The 18,391-nt window shown below is 36.6% G+C and overlaps 6 protein-coding genes across 6 annotated transcripts; 3 read left to right on the top strand and 3 right to left on the bottom strand. All coding sequences in view use genetic code 12, as the record gives it.

Annotated features, from left to right (window-relative positions):
* Nucleotides 1-2,949: 2,949 nt before the first annotated feature.
* Nucleotides 2,950-3,467, bottom strand: DASC09_000010 (uncharacterized protein; the record flags this gene model as incomplete). Its single annotated transcript, XM_064993604.1, has 2 exons — nt 2,950-2,955; nt 2,985-3,467. 2 exons carry the CDS (start codon nt 3,465-3,467, stop codon nt 2,950-2,952), a joined length of 489 nt encoding a protein of 162 aa, XP_064849676.1.
* Nucleotides 3,468-6,636: 3,169 nt separating this feature from the next.
* LDB19 (Ldb19p) lies at nt 6,637-8,622 on the top strand (the record flags this gene model as incomplete). Its single annotated transcript, XM_064993605.1, has 1 exon — nt 6,637-8,622. The coding sequence occupies one exon, from the start codon at nt 6,637-6,639 to the stop codon at nt 8,620-8,622; it is 1,986 nt and encodes a 661-aa protein (XP_064849677.1).
* Nucleotides 8,623-9,831: 1,209 nt separating this feature from the next.
* Nucleotides 9,832-12,183, bottom strand: DASC09_000030 (uncharacterized protein; the record flags this gene model as incomplete). The annotated part of the gene is made up of 1 exon (XM_064993606.1): nt 9,832-12,183. One exon carries the CDS (start codon nt 12,181-12,183, stop codon nt 9,832-9,834), a length of 2,352 nt encoding a protein of 783 aa, XP_064849678.1.
* A 284-nt stretch (nt 12,184-12,467) lies between these two features.
* FZO1 (mitofusin) lies at nt 12,468-15,110 on the top strand (the record flags this gene model as incomplete). Its single annotated transcript, XM_064993607.1, has 1 exon — nt 12,468-15,110. The coding sequence occupies one exon, from the start codon at nt 12,468-12,470 to the stop codon at nt 15,108-15,110; it is 2,643 nt and encodes an 880-aa protein (XP_064849679.1).
* A 765-nt stretch (nt 15,111-15,875) lies between these two features.
* Nucleotides 15,876-17,360, top strand: CTI6 (Cti6p; the record flags this gene model as incomplete). The annotated part of the gene is made up of 1 exon (XM_064993608.1): nt 15,876-17,360. One exon carries the CDS (start codon nt 15,876-15,878, stop codon nt 17,358-17,360), a length of 1,485 nt encoding a protein of 494 aa, XP_064849680.1.
* A 172-nt stretch (nt 17,361-17,532) lies between these two features.
* LHP1 (tRNA maturation protein LHP1) lies at nt 17,533-18,372 on the bottom strand (the record flags this gene model as incomplete). The annotated part of the gene is made up of 1 exon (XM_064993609.1): nt 17,533-18,372. One exon carries the CDS (start codon nt 18,370-18,372, stop codon nt 17,533-17,535), a length of 840 nt encoding a protein of 279 aa, XP_064849681.1.
* Between the last annotated feature and the right edge of the window lie 19 nt (nt 18,373-18,391).

Genomic DNA, 18,391 nt, shown 5'->3' on the forward strand with positions numbered 1-18,391 from the left:
AAATACCTCACCCTTAAATTCACACACATACATGACCCCCGACCATCACCAAAATTCATCTAACCTGATTTCCCTTACACATTTTTATTTTAATCACCTATTTTATGATTATAATCATATTAAAATCTCTCAAATATTCCATAAATAATCCTCCTTTTTTTTTCAATATCTTTTTTCAAAAATATCTAGACCTCTATTTCTTACCTACATTCATCCCCACTCCCATCAAAAATCATCCAACCTGATTTCCCACCCCATTTTCAATTCCATCTCCTACTTAACAATCATATCTATATTAAAATTTCCCAAATATTTCATAAACAATCTTTCTTTTTCTCTCTCACTTTTTTTTTCAAAAATACCTGACCCTTAAATTCACACACATACATGACCCCCGACCATCACCAAAATTCATCTAACCTGATTTCCCTTACACATTTTTATTTTAATCACCTATTTTATGATTATAATCATATTAAAATCTCTCAAATATTCCATCAACAATCCTCCTTTTTTTTTCAATAACTTTTTCTCAAAAATATCTAGACCTCTATTTCTTACCTACATTCATCCCCACTCCCATCAAAAATCATCATCATCCTCATTTCTCTCCCACATTTTCTCCTCAATCCAACATTTTACATCTCAATCTATATTAAAATCAATCAATCATCTCATAAACAATCTTACTTTTTCTATTGAATAAAAAATACTCTCAAAATATCATCCCCATAATCTCCTTCTCTACTACACATATCCCATCAAAATTCCATATTATCCTCATTTTTCTATCACATTCTACTTTCCATCTGATATTTTAGAATCAAATCTATAATACAATCTCTCAAATATTTCATAAATGATCTTACTTTTTTCATAAATCTTTTTTTTTCTAAATTACATAGACATTCACCTCCCATCTCTCAACCACACACCCATACAAGATCCCCGACCTTCACCCAAACTTTACCATCCCTATTTTTCCGCCACATTTTATTCTCAAACCTAACTATTATCATCAAACCTATATTAAAATCACCCAACTATTTCATAACTGATCCTACTTTTTTCATAACCTTTTTTTTTCTTTCAAAATATAGGATCATCTCATGCATACACCCAACCCCGACCATCAAAACTATCATCTTCAATTTTTCCTACATTTTCCCACGATTTTCTCCATTTTTTTGACTCAATCAATTCCAGATCTCCTAAATATATTGATGATACACTTACTTTTTTTCCTTATCTTCTCTTTCCCAAAATAATTCTCATTACATTCAAACTTTCATCACCATATTATCACACAAACCACCGCAATTCTCCGCCAACTTACCGCTCTGATTTTCAATATAAATACCCTAATCAATCATCATATCCTCATAATATATCAAATCACCTCCACTTTCTCTTCACTCATCTTTTATTTTTTAATTACCACACAAATCATCCTGCTCTGGTACATTTCCACCACGGAACGGGTCCTGCACCCCTGCTTTTCCCATTTTCAATATCCAAGATATCCCAAATATAAATACTTAACAAAAATAGATTATATTTTTCTAACACGCCTTCAAAATTTATAGTTTTATATGATTTTAAATTGATTTTTCTTTTAATTAAATTACTACATTCATGAGCTTTTACAATCACATCTCCATACTCTATATTATAATTTTCAAATGACAATCCCACTTTTTTCATTGGGACCTCTTAATCATGCTAAATTTCTCCTGATTTCACAATAGGGTCCCAAACCCCCTGCGAATTTCTCCGAACTGTGCCAACCAATTTCTCCTGTTGGTGCAACGCAAATTTCAAACGCCAATATCTCTACCACATTATATTATCCTTCAGATTAAATTATATATTTTTGCTCAGCATTCTCTCCAGATCCCAACATCATCTTTACTAGCCATTTCCACCAAATATTCTTCATTTAAAAATGTCTCCTGGTTGTGCTGCAATGTATTGCATTTCTCCAGATTGCGCGTCTGTATCCCTAGGTAATACATACACCCAACCCCGACCATCAAAACTATCATCTTCAATTTTTCCTATCTTCAATTTTTCCTACATTTTCCTACGATTTTCTCCATTTTTTTGACCTAATCAATTCCAGATCTCCTAAATATATTGATGATATACTTACTTTTTTTCCTTATCTTCTATTTCCCAAAATAATTCTCATTACATTCAAACTTTCATCACCATATTCCACAAACCACCGCCAACTGACCTCTCTGATTTTCAATATAGATACCCTAATCAATCATCCTATCCTCATAATATATCAAATCACCTCCACTTTCTCTTCACTCATCTTTTATTTTTTAATTACCACACAAATCATCCAGCTCAGGCCCCGCTCAGCCCGCTGCTCTGGTACATTTCCATCACGGAACGGGTCCCACACCCCCGCTTTTCCCATTTTCAATATCCAAGATATCTCAAATATAAAGACATTAAAAAAATACTATTTTTCTCTACTCCACATTCCACTTCTCAGATCCCAAATATCCCCACTTTAAGTGCCCATAATCGCCATTGCGCTCTCGCTGCTAGCCCATTGCGCTCTCGCTGCACTCTGCTAACAACCATTTTTTCGCCTCATACAAACCCGCTGCGCTCTCGCTGCAAAAATGTATGCGATTGCGCTCTGGCTGCCTTTATCTAGCTATATGCAAAAATGTATGCGATTGCGCTCTGGCTGCCTTTATCTAGCTATATGTGCCCATAATCGCCATTGCGCTCTCGCTGCTAGCCCATTGCGCTCTCGCTGCACTCTGCTAACATCCATTTTTTCGCCCCATACAAACCCGCTGCGCTCTCGCTGCAAAAATGTATGCGATTGCGCTCTGGCTGCCTTTATCTAGCTATATGTATTTAGACAAATCTTCCACAGATTTGCACAATTTGGCTTGCTGCTCTTCAAATTCCAACCGAGACTTATTTCTGTCATCTTTTAAGAAATATAAAAATACATATGACCATCGTAAAGTCGACTCAACATTTATGAATTGGGAAATGGATTTCTTCAAAGCCTGCCCTTCCCCCCACTTGATTTTCTTGGTCGTTTGTAGCAATTCAATTTCATCAAATATTCTTTCATGGATGATACAAAGCGCATTGATAGATGCCTGTCGAACCTCGAAGCTATGAACATATTGGGTTGGCCTTTCTTTTGCCTCCTTATTATTGTATTTTCCTGGCTTAACATGGAAATTGGATGAATTATTGCATTCATAATAAGATGTTCCATGAACTTTCCATGGTCCCATACAAACCCAACAGAATTGGTGCTGGCAACTGCGACATGTCATATGATTACATCCTTCATTCTTTTCAATCAGGATTTTGCAGAGTGGACACGCCTTGGTGTTCAATTTAATCCATGAAGTAGTCGCCAATAATTCGGGCCTTTGCAACCACATTTTGGCAACTTCACACGGCACTGGGTAATGCATTTCACAATTACAATTAACACAAAAGAAGTGGTTTTGTAAACAGGAAACGACAGGAATTTGGGTAACTTTTGCAAAAAGCTCCTCTTTTCCTGGTATATGTTCATTTACTCGGATCAAAAAGGGACAATCAGGTGCAGGACACCAGTGCTGGTTATTGTCTGATTCAATATACTTCTTTGAGATGTAATTGATATAATCCATTTTCGTGCTATACTTCAATGAGTTACTCTGATAGTTTATTAATTCAAGAAACATATCTCCGTCAACCTCTTCAAAAATCTTACTTGTAGCCATGCTTTCATTTTTTGGCTCAGAGTAAACAGAGCTTTCTCGCACAATATCATCATTCAAAAAGACACCGAATGAAACCTTGTGAAAGCGTCTCCACTTTCTCTTTTTTTTAATAATCGATTTTTCTGAATTGTTAGCTATACCCCAAATATCCTCGCTTAATGAAAGTGTATCTTCAGGAAATAGGATATCAAAATCTTCAAATTGCATAACTAATGGGCAGTCTGGTTGGGGACATCTAATCAAACATCCCTCGATAATTTTTCCCCTTGCATAATTTTGGTAACAATCTTCACAAAAAGAATGTCCACATTGTAATGAAAAAGCCTTACTACCAGGAATATCATCAAAACAACAAACAGGGCAAGCCCATCCATCCTTCTTCTGTTTAAACACTCCAAGGGTTGTGTTTCTCCCCTGCAATATATCTTCATTAAAGGTAGTGATTCCTATATCCACCAAAAACTTATTATCTGGCTTTAAATATTCTTCCCAATACTTTCCCATTAGTCTCTTTGAACTCCAATTGAAATTTATCAACAAATATAATGTTTGTTTTACTGATAGGTTCAATATCTCGGAAATGTTTCGGGCTTGTCCTAATAATACTTTATTAAAAAATTGAAAGCTAGTAAAGCAGTCATAAGAATATAACAGCCTTTTAAAGCTATCACCGTTCTCGATATAAAATAAGGCTGAATCCATAATAATTTCCTGACGATTTTGACTCACATTCGGATTATGGCTTGAATTTTTGTCTGTATAGCTATGTCTACCTAACATAATGTATATATCTGCATACACTTCTATCACAAACACAAGCCGAATTTTTAAAATGAAGGAAGTTTCCCAAGTATATTGTTTGAGTGTTGCCATCACAACATTGCTATTATCAACCAATGCAGTAACAATAAATTAGTGATCCTGTAACAAGGTGAGGTCTGATACCACAGTGAAACACCATACAGCCATAGGCTGAGCCTCTTGGAATACGGGAGACTGGTGGCCCACTGAGGACTATATAAAGAGGTCTCTGGTCAACTACAAGTAGATAGTGTAGTATGAATAAAGAAAAGGCATACATTCTAAATACCAGACTCGCTAGTAGCCATTGCAGATCCAACAAAAAGTTGCGCGATGAATTTACCTGAGACTGGAAAATAACCTTAGCATAAAATACACCAGTGTCATAGTGCTTCATCCATTCATTAAAAATGAGTGAATGTGTGATTACGTAGCCATTGATAAATGATATCCCTCATGTTACCGAATAGCTGATATAATATTTATGGTTCAAGTTAAGAGAGAATTTGGGAAGGCAAACAACACAATTCTTCCCTTGCCTATAATTTGTCATCGATCTTCAACACCACCGAGAAACTTACAGCTTGGATTCTCCGAATTGCTGGAGGCAATGTATCTGAAATCGAGCCCCACCAGTAACCTGTCACCCAATTGAAGCATTCTATGGCTACAGTAACTCTCTAGTTTTCATAAGGTTAAATACGATATATTGCGGTGGTATAACAGATAGATACATATTCAAAGGTTAATTTGTTCCCTATAAAAAAAGACACACCGAGCCTCTTCCCTGGCTTATATTGATGAGGTGTTTACACCCTGAAAATGGATTGTTTATGCTACAATATGCTGATAAGCACATATCCTATCTATATGAATTCCATTAGATAAGCCAGTTCTTAGTAGCAAAATATCACTTACATCTAAAGCTTTGCGCCTGTCCATTTGAAAGAAAAGCGCATTTTACCCGGACTGCACGTATCTTGTGCCAAACGCATGCGTTGTGCACAATGTGGATTATGGTAGGTGTCTTACATCTATTATTATAATTCAGATTGTCACTATATTATGCCAACAAAACATTCTCTTTACTCAAAATTCCTCATATGAATATTTCATGATTCCTGTATCACATTGAACTTATTATTTCATGTCTATCTGACTTTCTTACAAATTTTGCAGTTCAGGTGAATTGCACACAAGTGGAGGACGAAACTCAAAATATTAAAGCATGTCCGTCATATGATTGATTCGCCATGCACCTACAGAATGAAGAATGATTTAAGAATCAAGACCAAAGAGGCGCTTATATCCCATTTTTGGGTCTCTGCTGACTCAAAGGTACTTTCTCTGAGTTGTAGCAAACAGGGCGATAAGTCCAGAGTTTGTGGAAACAATGCGCCACTCTGACTTATCGATAACAAAAACCTTCGTCAGCGAATGATCTCTTGTTGACCCAGGTTTGCCTGAAGCTTCTTTTCTTTTCTTTCCTTTTTTTTTTTTTTTTTTTGTGGTCCACCACAATTTGAAAAGCAGAGATACATCGACAAAGGAGTTCTTATAAACTATCGAACGATGTTCATATTATTCATACTAGGGGGTATAAAGTCGATGTTATTGGCTTGTTATATCATCGTTCCCCTCTAATGTTACGGTAAGATAATTGCCCTTATATACTTCTATTGTATACTTTAGTAACCTTATTGATAGTCATCTTGTACCAAACAAGTAATGTCAATATTCCAGTAAGCTGGTAGTATACTTATTGTGCAGTTCAGAATCCATATAGCAGGATCGGACTATGATCAACATAAGCATAATCCCAAATAAGATATAGTTCTGAGATGTATTTTTGCAAACATATCTGCTATATTCCATGATTGAGGATGTGGTCAGTGCTGATAGGTACTGTGACGCATGTGCCGCAAGACACTGTGGAAAATCCTAATTATTTTTCCCACGGAATTTTTTTGGATTTTTTTTTTATATGCAACAAAAAAAAAGATCGAGAGATAAAAAACTAAAGAAAGAGCTCCCCCTTGCTCACCTCAGGACAATATATTAGCCAAGAACCATCATGACTCTTCTCTCTAAACTATCAAAGGCTCACCGCTCTCGCTCGTCATCACCAGCGCTTCGTCCAGTAGCTGATCAAGAACATGCTAACTTTTCAAAGTCTCCCTATTCTTTGTCTATCGCTATTGAAAGTCCTCCAGTGGTTCTTTACGGGCCTCCTAATGAGTCAACTGGTTACTTGCTTTCAGGGCTTCTATATTTAGACATTCCTTTCCCTACAAATGGACATTTGGATCTTCATCCGACGTTATCGGCAAATTCTGCTATGGCAGTACCCGCAAGACACGCTTCGTCAACCACTCTCCTTACCAGATCCCCGGCGATAACTCCCGTGGCATCAAATCTTTCTCTTAATCATTCTCAGTCATCGTCTCCATCTCTTTCTCCTTCAGATCCTAAACAGCTTTTAAAGTCTGTCAGTTTGTCTCTTAATCAAATTATCACATATGGGAAGCCTTTCTTACCCCCATCTAACACATTGGCGAATTGCCTGGAATGCAAAACTAAAGTTACTACTCTCAAGCGTTGGGATGTATTAACACAGCCAGCTTTGTTTCCTCCAGGTAAACAAGCTTTCCCATTTTCACATATCTTACCTGGAAACTTGCCACCAACGTGTGCCGTTGGGTCTTCTGGCGCCTTCACGATTCGTTATGAGCTTGTTGCCCAATCCCATGGCATTTATGAAAGCCTGAAACTGAAAAAACAAAAATCTTGTGAAATAAAGGTCAAAATGCCAATTCGGGTATCTCGTTCTATCATTAAAGGCCTTGAAAAGAACTCTCTTCGAATTTTTCCCCCAAGCAATGTGACTGTTGCCGCATCAATACCAAATGTGGTTCATCCTAAGTCAGACTTTGTGGTTGAGCTCAAATTTGAAGGGTTAGTAGATGGCAACAAAAGATGGAGACTACGACGCTTACAATGGAGAATTGAAGAAACTGCACAAATCAAGGCAAACTCTTGCGATTTGTCATACCACAAAACAAAGTTAAAGGTCATTGAAAGCAATATCAGACTTAATGAAGAGCACAAAATTCCTGGGAGTACTTATTCATTGGGAAGTACTGTTAGACGCCGTCATGATTTGGCCACACCAGCGGACATTCCCTCAGCAGATCAAGAGGAAGAAGGCCAGGAAATTGCTGCTACTGAAAGAAATCAAGATTCTTTCTTACATCCCAGTGATCATGAGGCTAATAATATTGTGTCTTCTGAGACAAGTGCTCCAGCATCGGGACTTAATCCAGTGTCTTCAATCCCATTGTACCAAACGAGTTTTGTACCACCAGAAGATGAGCACGAATTGTTTTTAGAAGAAGTTCGAACTATTGAAAAGGGTGCTCTTCGTGAAGGCTGGAAGCTGGATTACTCAAACAATGGTACCATTGAGGTGGCAGTTGATGTTTCATGTCGGAGACTCAGCTCGGGATTGGTCAATCACATCAAAGCAGCTGACTCTAGAACTTCGCCATCACACATTGACCGTGGTTTGGATATTGGAAGCGACGCAAATTGTGCTTGTGAAGTGTATGATCCAATAAATGGAGTTTATGTAACTCATACTTTGATTATGGAAGCTAATTTAGCTGAAGAATTGACTCAGCCAATCAATGGCGGAAGCGCCTCATTCAGAGAAGCCAGAAATTTGAAGAGCTCTCCAAAGAGCTTGCCTCAGTCTACATCCCCATCATCAGAGCATACACCAACATCTACTAACTCCGGACCAGCTACTGATAGATTGGGACCTAATTCGTCTTCGAGTAACCCCAAGGGCACTAATCATGGCACTACTACTATTCCATCAGGCCTAACTAGATTATTTAGGATGAAGTTCAAGTTATTGGTTACGGAGAGATCAGGATTTGGGATATCTTGGGATGAAGAGGTACCACCACAATACAACCAAGTTTCTAGCTTTTCCCCTCCAACATATGGCGAAGCTTTAGCCTTTGATGACACTGAACTATCTGAGCTAAGAATTTGAGATGCATTTTTTTTAGGTTGCTGTTTTTGGTAGATTGTTCTCTATTACTTACTTGTTTTTAATTATCAGGGTTTCTCCAATAAATATTTTTTTATTAGAATGTTTTTGTTTATGGTCTTTTGAAGTTTCCAAAATGATTTTTACTTGAAGCGCTGAAAGTTCCTGTCGATAATAATGATGGTAAAGTGATTCTTTTTAAATGTATGTTAGCGGAAATGATGAATATTTAAGTTTGACTGTTTTTTTCGGGTGTGTGTGCGTGTGTGTTTTCTTTATTTTAATTTCTTTGGACCTCTTCAATTTGTTTTGGGTAGTATTTTCTGATTTTTTGCTTTGGCTCAAATTATTCAGCTCTTTGATTACATTTTTTATCCTTATATATTTTCTCAATTTGATAAATGATATAATGCGATGGAAAATATAATACTTTCAAAACATTGTTAAACCAATGAACTCTAAGAATAGCCAGCATATGGACACTGTTTCGGCTACACTAACAACAGTATTTCCCCTTAAAAATTATGCTGAGGTTTATAAGAAATTCACTCCGACTAGGCCAACAAAATAAAATGAGGCACTACAAGTGAACCTTCAACATATCTGTGTTGATACAAAAACATTTAGAAAAGCACTTAATATACTGATGGAGAATCTTGCCAATTTACTGATGGAGAATCTTGCCAATTTACAGACCTCTCATAAGTTATATATATAGAATTCCAATTACTGGTTAACTGCAATATACAGTATAGAAGAACAACCTTGAAACTTACACTCGAGTCTCGTTGCAAAACTGTGAGAGGAGATTAATATCTCAGTTAATGATAATGTGGTTCTTCAGCGAGCAAGCGCCAAAGTTATATTATAATAAAACTGAAGTGAGTAACTCGAGACAATCAGACTATTCATACTGGATATACCTTCTACATTTCTATGACCTGCTGTATTTCTAAAAAAAAAAAAGGAAAAACAACATAATGAATAAAATGGAAAAAAATAGAAAAAGACAGGATTCTCCATTTCTTTATTTCACTAAGTGTGTGTTGAAAGAAGTCTTCTAATGGGTCTTCAATGGCAATCAACAAAGTCATTATTGCATAAGCAATAGAAAAAAGCAAGATGAAAAAAATAATCGATAACTTGATTCCAAATATAGCCTCCGTTTCTCAAGTGACAAGTTTGATCAATTGGAATCAAATATACCATGTATTAAAATATATCACCATATTGTTGTTTTTGATTAAGTTGCCGGTTTTGATCTGCCTGCTGGGCTGCCAATTCTTGTTGCTTCTGTTGCTGAGCCTCCAATTTCTGTTGCTTTTTCTGCTGTTGCAATAATTGCATCTGTCGCTGTTGCTCTCTTTCCTTGAGAAATTGTTGATACTGTGCCTTCGTTAATGGAGGTTGCTGTTGATTGGCAGTTTGAGAATATTGTTGGTGACCTTGGATTAAATTCACATTATTATTTACAACCCCGCTGTTAATTCGCTGCATTGACCGGGGTTGTCCGCCCATATTACGCTGCATCACTAATGGACCGTTTGGAGTCGATGATCCTACATTACCTGGCACCACGTTACTTCCTCCAAGGCTTGGGTTATTATTTACCAATTGTTGTTGAAAGACTTTGGTAGTAATCATATTCTCCTTTTGATGTTTTTCCATTTGCTTTGCAAAAAGCTGGTTGACTAATTTCAAGTTTCCACTATCTCTAACAAGAATCTTACCAAGAGTAATATGCTTCTTGGATAGATTTGTTGGCGTCTTCTTGGATTTTTGCTTTTGCTTTATCGAACTATTGTTGACCACACTGGGGCCATTTCCGAACAATTCATTTTCATACTCATAAATTAGCAAATTATCTTTTCGTTGTTTTTTGACAGTATTGTTGCTAAATAAGCTATTATTATCATTTCCTCCATCATTTGGCAACAGATATAAATGCATCAACTCATTTCTCAAAGACTTGTTTGTCGCTGTATGCGTAGTATTAGAAGATATGTTTGACTGTATGCTTTGTAGCTGATTGAAGCTAGAAGAGTTTGAATGGCTGGTATTCCTTCTACTCCTAATATTGACATTATTTTTATTTTCTGAACGAAACAAGCTTTCCGAATCGTTGTTCAACTTCTCTTCATATTTGGCGAAATTATAGATATCCTTGACACTTTTAATTAAGGGATTATAAAAATTTCGTAAATTATAATAGTCCAAATATAATTCATCATTTAACTTTCTGATATTAATATACCTATTATCAAAATCAATTGGCTCATCTCCATAAACGTTATTGATTGCTAATCCCAATCCTCCTCTAGTATTCAATTTAGCCCCACCATTTTTTGATGTGGTATTACCTTCTTCGAAAGCTGGCTTTTTCGCACCTTGAAGATTGAAAAAGCTATTGTCCAAGTCTGTTTCTGTATATTGCATAGAATATTTCCATTGTTTTGTAGATTTCGCATTGTTGCCTGGGTTATGACTCGGAAATAGTTTATTGGAATTTCTGGCACCTACTTCTGGGGAAGAAAGAGTAGGGATAGCAGTACCATCATTATTGACAATTAAAGAAGACTCTCTCTGGAGCTTTAATTTCTTATCAAATCTAGAAGATAACAACCTCGGATTGGGAATATTAATCTGGTAACTCCTCTCAGTGAAATCTTCATCTTCAGGCCTTTCCTCTTCTTCGGCAGCAATACCCTCTTCCGCCCCTTCTGGCTTATGCTCTTCATCACTGCTTGTAGAGCTATCACTGTCACTGTTCTCACTTTCGTTACCATCAACGTTATCTAAATGGCCTGCAGAGACACTATTAGTCAAATAGGTTAAAGTATCCTGCTCTTGGTCCGTCAAAAGTTCATTATTGTTTGCTGTCATACCTTGCAATTCTTCTGCTTTATTTATTACACTTAAATCTTCACCAATTGCTTTGGAATTTCCTTGCGGGTTATTGATTTCAGATATTTGATGCGAATGATTAAGATCATGATTGATATCCTCAGGTATCTCCTTTAAGTCCTTTTGAGAAACTGCCAACTTGGATAATTCTGGCACAATCATATCACCATGCTCAGATGTTTCAGCTTCATCCTTGATGGAATCATCCTCAGAAGTCATTTTTTCTTTAGTATTTGCTTCTTCTATTCCATTATTCTCTTGCTTTCCTTTTTTTATTACTTGTTCCTCTTCTTCTTTCCCATCCGTATCAGACTCATAATCTTCAAAATTATCAGGGCCATTATTGTCATCATCACTTTCAAAATCGTTATCTTTAGTTTGACTATTGTCGGAGTCACTATCATTATCTCTAGCAAATAGATCCAATTCTACTTTGTTCTTCTTTTTGACCATACTAGATGCATAACTCTTTGGATTACTGTTACTCCTAATAGTGTACCCAGGATTAGACCTCACTTTGGTTAAGCCAGTCATTTTTAAATTGCCATTCAATCTAGTTTTGGAACCTTTGCTACGGACGGGATGGTAGTTGATACTATCACTGCTTCGTGACTTGACCAAGGGAGATTTCTTCTTTTTGGTTCTTTCCAACTGAGGCATTGTGATACTGGGATATAGATAAAAAACACTCTCGTCCTCTTTATGTTCTTCTCTTCATCGACGTCTCCCCATGTAATTAATAATAAGAGGCAAAAAAAAAAGACCAATCATGTTACGCAGCCCAGACGAGATCATCACAAAAACAGTTTTTTTTTTTTTTTTTTTTTTTTTTTTTTTTCTCTGTTTGCCTCTTTTGGAGGTATTATCATTATTGCAAAGATTCACATTACTCTACAAGATAGCCACTGTATTTTTACGGTAATATATTTAATATCGAACTCAGCATGTCCACTCCGCAAAGGCACTCAAAGGGTAAAGAGAAAGTGGATGAATACACGGACGATGAAGCAATAACATTGATTAATGGTGAAGCATCCAAGGAAGCCACTATATTGGACACATTTTCTGAAAATAGTGGTACTTTATTGAATAACGAATCCCCTAGTCGCGTGGTTTATAATGAGGGGAGCTTTGGAGGCGACTCTCACGACTTGCCAAACTCAAATCAAAATACTAATTTCAACGAATTAATGGAGGCCCAAATGTCTCAATTGCAATACAACAACAATCGGTTAGCTTTGGATAGAGTTATTAGCACAACGATTCAATTATTAATGGACTTACTGAATGAAAATAGTGCAAGAAGTATATTTTATCCTTTATCTGGAAACTTGGGCGATGACCAATTAAAGGATGCGAAGTCCATTAGAGCTCTCATGAGAAAATCAACTTTGGAAAACTTGAAAGGGAATGAAAACCAAGGTGATCGGGATATTCAGCGTGATAAATCAGAAAGTAATAATGGAGGCTTATCATCCGCTGCATCATTTAATGTGTTGAACTTAGATATTAAGATGATTGGTGACAGTGGCAATCTAGTATCAAATTTGGACCAGGCTGCAATTTCCAAATTATTAGATGAAAAAATCCAATCTAATGTCAAGCATTTGTTCGCTATCAGAAAAAGAATCGATGATACTTCTTCCAAGGTGTTTGTCACCGGAGACTTGAACTCAGGAAAATCCACATTCTGCAACGCTTTACTTAGAAAAAAATTATTACCTGAAGATCAACAACCTTGCACAAGTGTGTTTTCGGAGGTTATTGACTCTCGCGAAAATGATGGTCTTGAGGAAGTCCATGCTGTTCCAATTGGATCGGAGTATAATAGAAAGGACGAATCAACTTTTGAAGTTTTCCAGTTGTCAGATTTGGAATATCTTGTTGGTGATTATGATAAATATGCTATTTTGAAGGTCTACGTCAATGATAAACGACCTCTTAATAGGTCGCTATTGAGAAATGGTGTTATAGATATTAAATTAATTGATGCTCCGGGCCTAAATATGGACTCTTATCAGACGACTGAAGTGTTTTCAAGGCAAGAAGAAATAGATTTGGTAGTTTTTGTGGTTAGTGCGGAGAACCATTTTACTTTGTCCGCCAGGGAATTCATAACTGCTGCTGCAAAGGAAAAGCAATTTATCTTTATCGTGGTTAATAAGTTTGATTCCATCAAAAACAAAGACCGCTGCATGAAGCGAATCTTGAGCCAGGTCCAATCTCTAAGCCCAGAAACACACAAAGACGCAAGAGATTTTGTACATTTTGTCTCCTCATCTAGTGCTCTTGGTGGTGATGGCCCTGGGGATGACAGCGGTGGTAATGATAATAATGGGGTTGATGATCTGGCTAACCCACATCATGATGATCCAGACTTTGATCACTTAGAGTCCTCTCTTAGAAAATTTGTGTTAGAAAAGAGAGCTTTATCCAAATTAGCACCGGCTAAAAACTTTCTCATCAAGATTTTGTCTGATCTTGAAGGTTTATCTGTGTACAATGAAGACCTTTATGCTGCTGATAAACTAAAAATTAAAGAACAATTGGATCAGTTGATTCCATTTTATAACACACAGCTTTCCGAGAATGACAAGATTAATAAGGATGTTACTGCAATGATAGAAGCTATCAATGATGACGTGTATCAATTCTGCAAAAAAAGAATAGGCGGAACAGTATCTAAATTGAATGAGCAGTTAGCCGACAACGTTGCTTTGATGAATAGTGATATTTATAAATATGCTAACCAAATCCAGACGGTTATGATTAATGAGATTCTTAAAAGTATCGAAGTTGCTGAATCTTATGCCAAAAAGAAGACCATTGAAGGAGTCAATAAAATGAAGCTTGTTGGTCAGGAGGCTTTGCATGACGAAAGTTTCTTAAAGGATAAAGTATTCAGAGAGGATTTTATGTTTCAACGTAAAAGACACCATATCATCAAAAATATTAATCGAGAGGTTTCTCTCCTTGATTTTATTGATCCTTCTTTTGATGGCCTATTAAGCACATTCGGTATCAGAACCCCATCTTTCAGTGGTTTTTCTTTACTTGGAAGGAATTTACTGCTGCCTTCAAAAGATTTGTTTAACTGGAAGAATTCTTTACCTTTATTGTTTCTTGGCTCATCTACTAAATTCTTGGTCACTAAAAATCTCTTAATGGGAATTACCCAATACCCAACAGTGTTCAAGGTTCTCACATCAAGGATTTTTGTTAGGCTTTCATTGGCAAGTGCTGTTGCATTGGGGGTTTACTATTTAGTGACTGATATGCCAAATGCGTTCAGAAGAAAATACTCAAAGAAATTGCAAATTCAACTCAATGATCTTGATTATGTTAACAATAATTCTATGAGAATTTCCAAAGAATGTCATTTGGTTTTGCAGTACCCTGCTAAGGAAATTTCCCGAAAGTTTGATAACTTGATAACTGAAAATTTTAATAAAAAGCAAAGGCTTTTGGGAGAGTTGAAAGGTATGGATATTAGTATCGGATTTTATAAAACTTTTTCCAACAGATGTAAAGACCAAAAGAAGTTGGTTGAGTCCTTTGACTTGGAATCGATCTATCATGTTGATTGATTATTTTGCGTTGCGACTTGAATTATGATGTTATGAATTGGCTGATAAACACTGCCTTAAATTGCTGCTTGGGCTGTTTTTTTTTTTTTTTTTTTCCCTGTATGTTTAATAAGTAGATCCATTTTCACTTTTTTTTTTTTTTTTCCTGTACCCTGTGCAGTTTTTAAATAATACTACTGTATAGTTTCCTTAGTGTGTCATCTATCTGTACTATCGTACATAGTACGATGATAGTCACCCTATTTTCATCTTATTTTGTTGTCCTTTTTTTTTATTGTTAATAATTCTTAACCCATTATTATGTTAACTCATAAAAATCAATTAATTATTCTCCCATTTTATTTATACTAAATAATAACACACCTTAATGTATTTATCCCATGCATAAGTCAGTGTTATAGCAAGTTGTTATATCCAGAACCATTCGTTGAGTTGTGAGTTCATCAAATAGCTAGAGACAAATTACTGTGATAGCTATTTGAATCTCTTACTGCTATAGCTAATACGAGATCAGCGAAGATAAGTATTATTATAGGATAAGGAATAACTCTCCATCCTTATTGGTATTATTCACCCTTACACGTGACTACCGAACAAAATACCCGCTACCAGTAGAAATCACAGTAATGGTTCCCACGTGTCATATCGATCAAATTTACATTTTGCCTAAATTTCTGTATTTTCACTCCTGTGTCACTCCTGTGAAAGCAAAACACAACTACCATAAGTTATAGGAGAAAATAAGTGGTTATCCATCCAGATATAATGGTCAGCAGCAGAAGGTCAGCTCGAAAGTCTCGTTCGACAGGATATTCAGGTTACAATGATCCTTATGAAGAGGATTATGGTAGGCTTTCAAGATCGTCGCGACGTAGCGCGAGAACTGACGAGGAACAAGAACCATTCGAAGAGGAAGAATTTGATGAGAATGACTCAAGTAATGGAGAAGTGACCCGTTGTATTTGTGGAAACCAGGAACTTCGACTTGATCCAAACGATAAATATTATAATGATGAGCAAGTATTGGGGTTGTTTATTCAGTGCGATAAGTGCAATGTATGGCAGCATGGTTACTGTGTTTCTATTTATGAAGATAAACAAGTTCCCGAAAAGTATTGGTGTGAGCGGTGTCGCCCAGACTTGCATACTATTGCGGTGGGTAGCAATGGGACATTTTCAAGGTATATTCCTGTTCAACCCAAAAAGCTGAATAGTACTGCCACTGGCAACAATAATGGAGTCACCAAGAAGAAACCCCGTCCGGTTAGAGCCACCAGAGCTAGTGGGGCCGAAAATTTGGAGCTTGATTTGAAGCTGCCAACGAGCAAGCATGGAAGAACCACTATGAACTCGAATGATGGATTATTGGCGAAGGTTTTACGGGAATCGGCTAAAGAATTTAAAACTAAAGGCACAGGCTCTGATGATAGTGCAGGGGAGGAAATCGAAGGGGAGTTACAAGGGGGGGCAGATGGTCTAGAAAAAGAACATAGAACGAAAAAGTCTAGGAAAGGCAGTCCTGATAATCTAAACGAAATGCCGGTGAAGCTGGAGATTGCTGATGAAGTTGATGAAAAAAAGAAGCTTGATGAATTTGAGGAGCCAAATGACAACAATGAAGACACAAATTTTCACTCTCCTAGAAAAAACGACCAAGAGCCACATTCACTGAAAAGAAGATCGGATGATCAAACAGATGATCATGGCGCTTCCAGAGGTACAACTCATAATCCAACCGCTCTAAAACCACCAAGAAAGAAAAAAGCTAAGTCATCATCAACATCCCAAAGCTTCTCGTCAACGCAGAGAAGGTCAACGAAAGGCGCAAATAAGGATAGTACTATTAATGGTGGAACTAATGGATCAAACTCGATATTGTTGAATTCCGATAAGCCTATTGAACCAAGAATACCACCACCGAAAATATCCTTACATGAGATGAGAAAAAGAATCACAGCAATTTCTGAGTTTATCTATTATGTTTCTGTTGATTTGACTGAAGAGGAGAAATCGTATCAGAAACTACTAGATACCTTTCAGCAGAAAGCCTTTGGCAGCTCTACATCTAATAGTGCCAACACCAGCCTCAATACGTCTTTAGATGAGGATGATTCCCAAGAAGAGGAAAAATTTATCAAGAACTTTCAGGCGCTATTTGAGAGTAATCAAAATGGGTCGTTAGAGATGATCGAACAATTGCGAAATAAGATCGGAGAATGGGAGGAAAATTTTGGATCATATGAGGCTTAGTATACTTTATCTTCACTATATTATTAATGCTATTTTATATATACAAATATAAATGTGTAATGGAAAAAAACAAAAACTACACGTTAATTAATTAATAGAAACATTCAATGATTAAAGTTAAAAAATACAATCAATATACATGCAAACAGGCAAACACTCAATTTAAATAAAATCATTTAGTGTCATCGTTCTTGTTAATACCTCTTGAAGAACCTCCTCTCTTACCACCTCTACCACTGCCTCTACCTCTACCTCTGCCTCTACCCCTGTTGGCATTCTTGAATTTCTTTTCGACACCTTTAAAGTTGGTGAAAGCACCCTTGCTCATGATGACCAATTCATGGCCTTCAAAGCTTGGTTTTGGTTCCATGTTCAACACTTTGTCAGCTTCTTCTTTGGTTGAGAATTCAACAAAAACATCACCCTTGAACTTTCTGTCAATATCTTTTCTCAATCTAACTTGTTTCGTTTGACCCAAGGTGTTGAAGAAACCTTCAAGAGCATATTGCCAGTCCTTTTCTTCAACTGGGAACCCTTTGACATAAATGGATCTTTGAAAGGCATCGCGCTGTTCATCTTCATTTGGAGGAACAATTGGGACCTTACGTCTAACCAGCTCACCATTTTCGCTAACTACCAAGAAATCTGACTTCTGGATGGCATTAACAACTTTTTCAAGTGGTCTATATTTCTTCATTCTGTTGAACAAGGCGATGGTTTCAATTGGTACAAAACCTTCATCATTGGACTGGACAGTACGCCACAAGAACTTGTCCTTTGGGAGATTGGCATCAGAAAAGTAGAATTCAACTTGTTTAAGGATCTCTTTCTCCTCTTGTTCGGGACTAACTGGTTCCTCTGTTTTGTCTTCTTCTGTTTGTTTGTCTTCTTGTTCAGTTGTCGTTGGTGCTGATTCCACTTCCTTATTTACATTTTCCACTTTAGTCTCTTCAGCAGCAACTACTGGGAGTTCCTGTGGTTTGTTGACTTCTTCTGGTTTAATGTCACTCATCTTCTGCTTATTTTGGTGA

The sequence above is a fragment of the Saccharomycopsis crataegensis genome (genome assembly GCF_037102585.1).
Source record: "Saccharomycopsis crataegensis DNA, jcf7180000000072, whole genome shotgun sequence".
NCBI lineage: Eukaryota > Fungi > Ascomycota > Saccharomycetes > Ascoideales > Saccharomycopsidaceae > Saccharomycopsis > Saccharomycopsis crataegensis.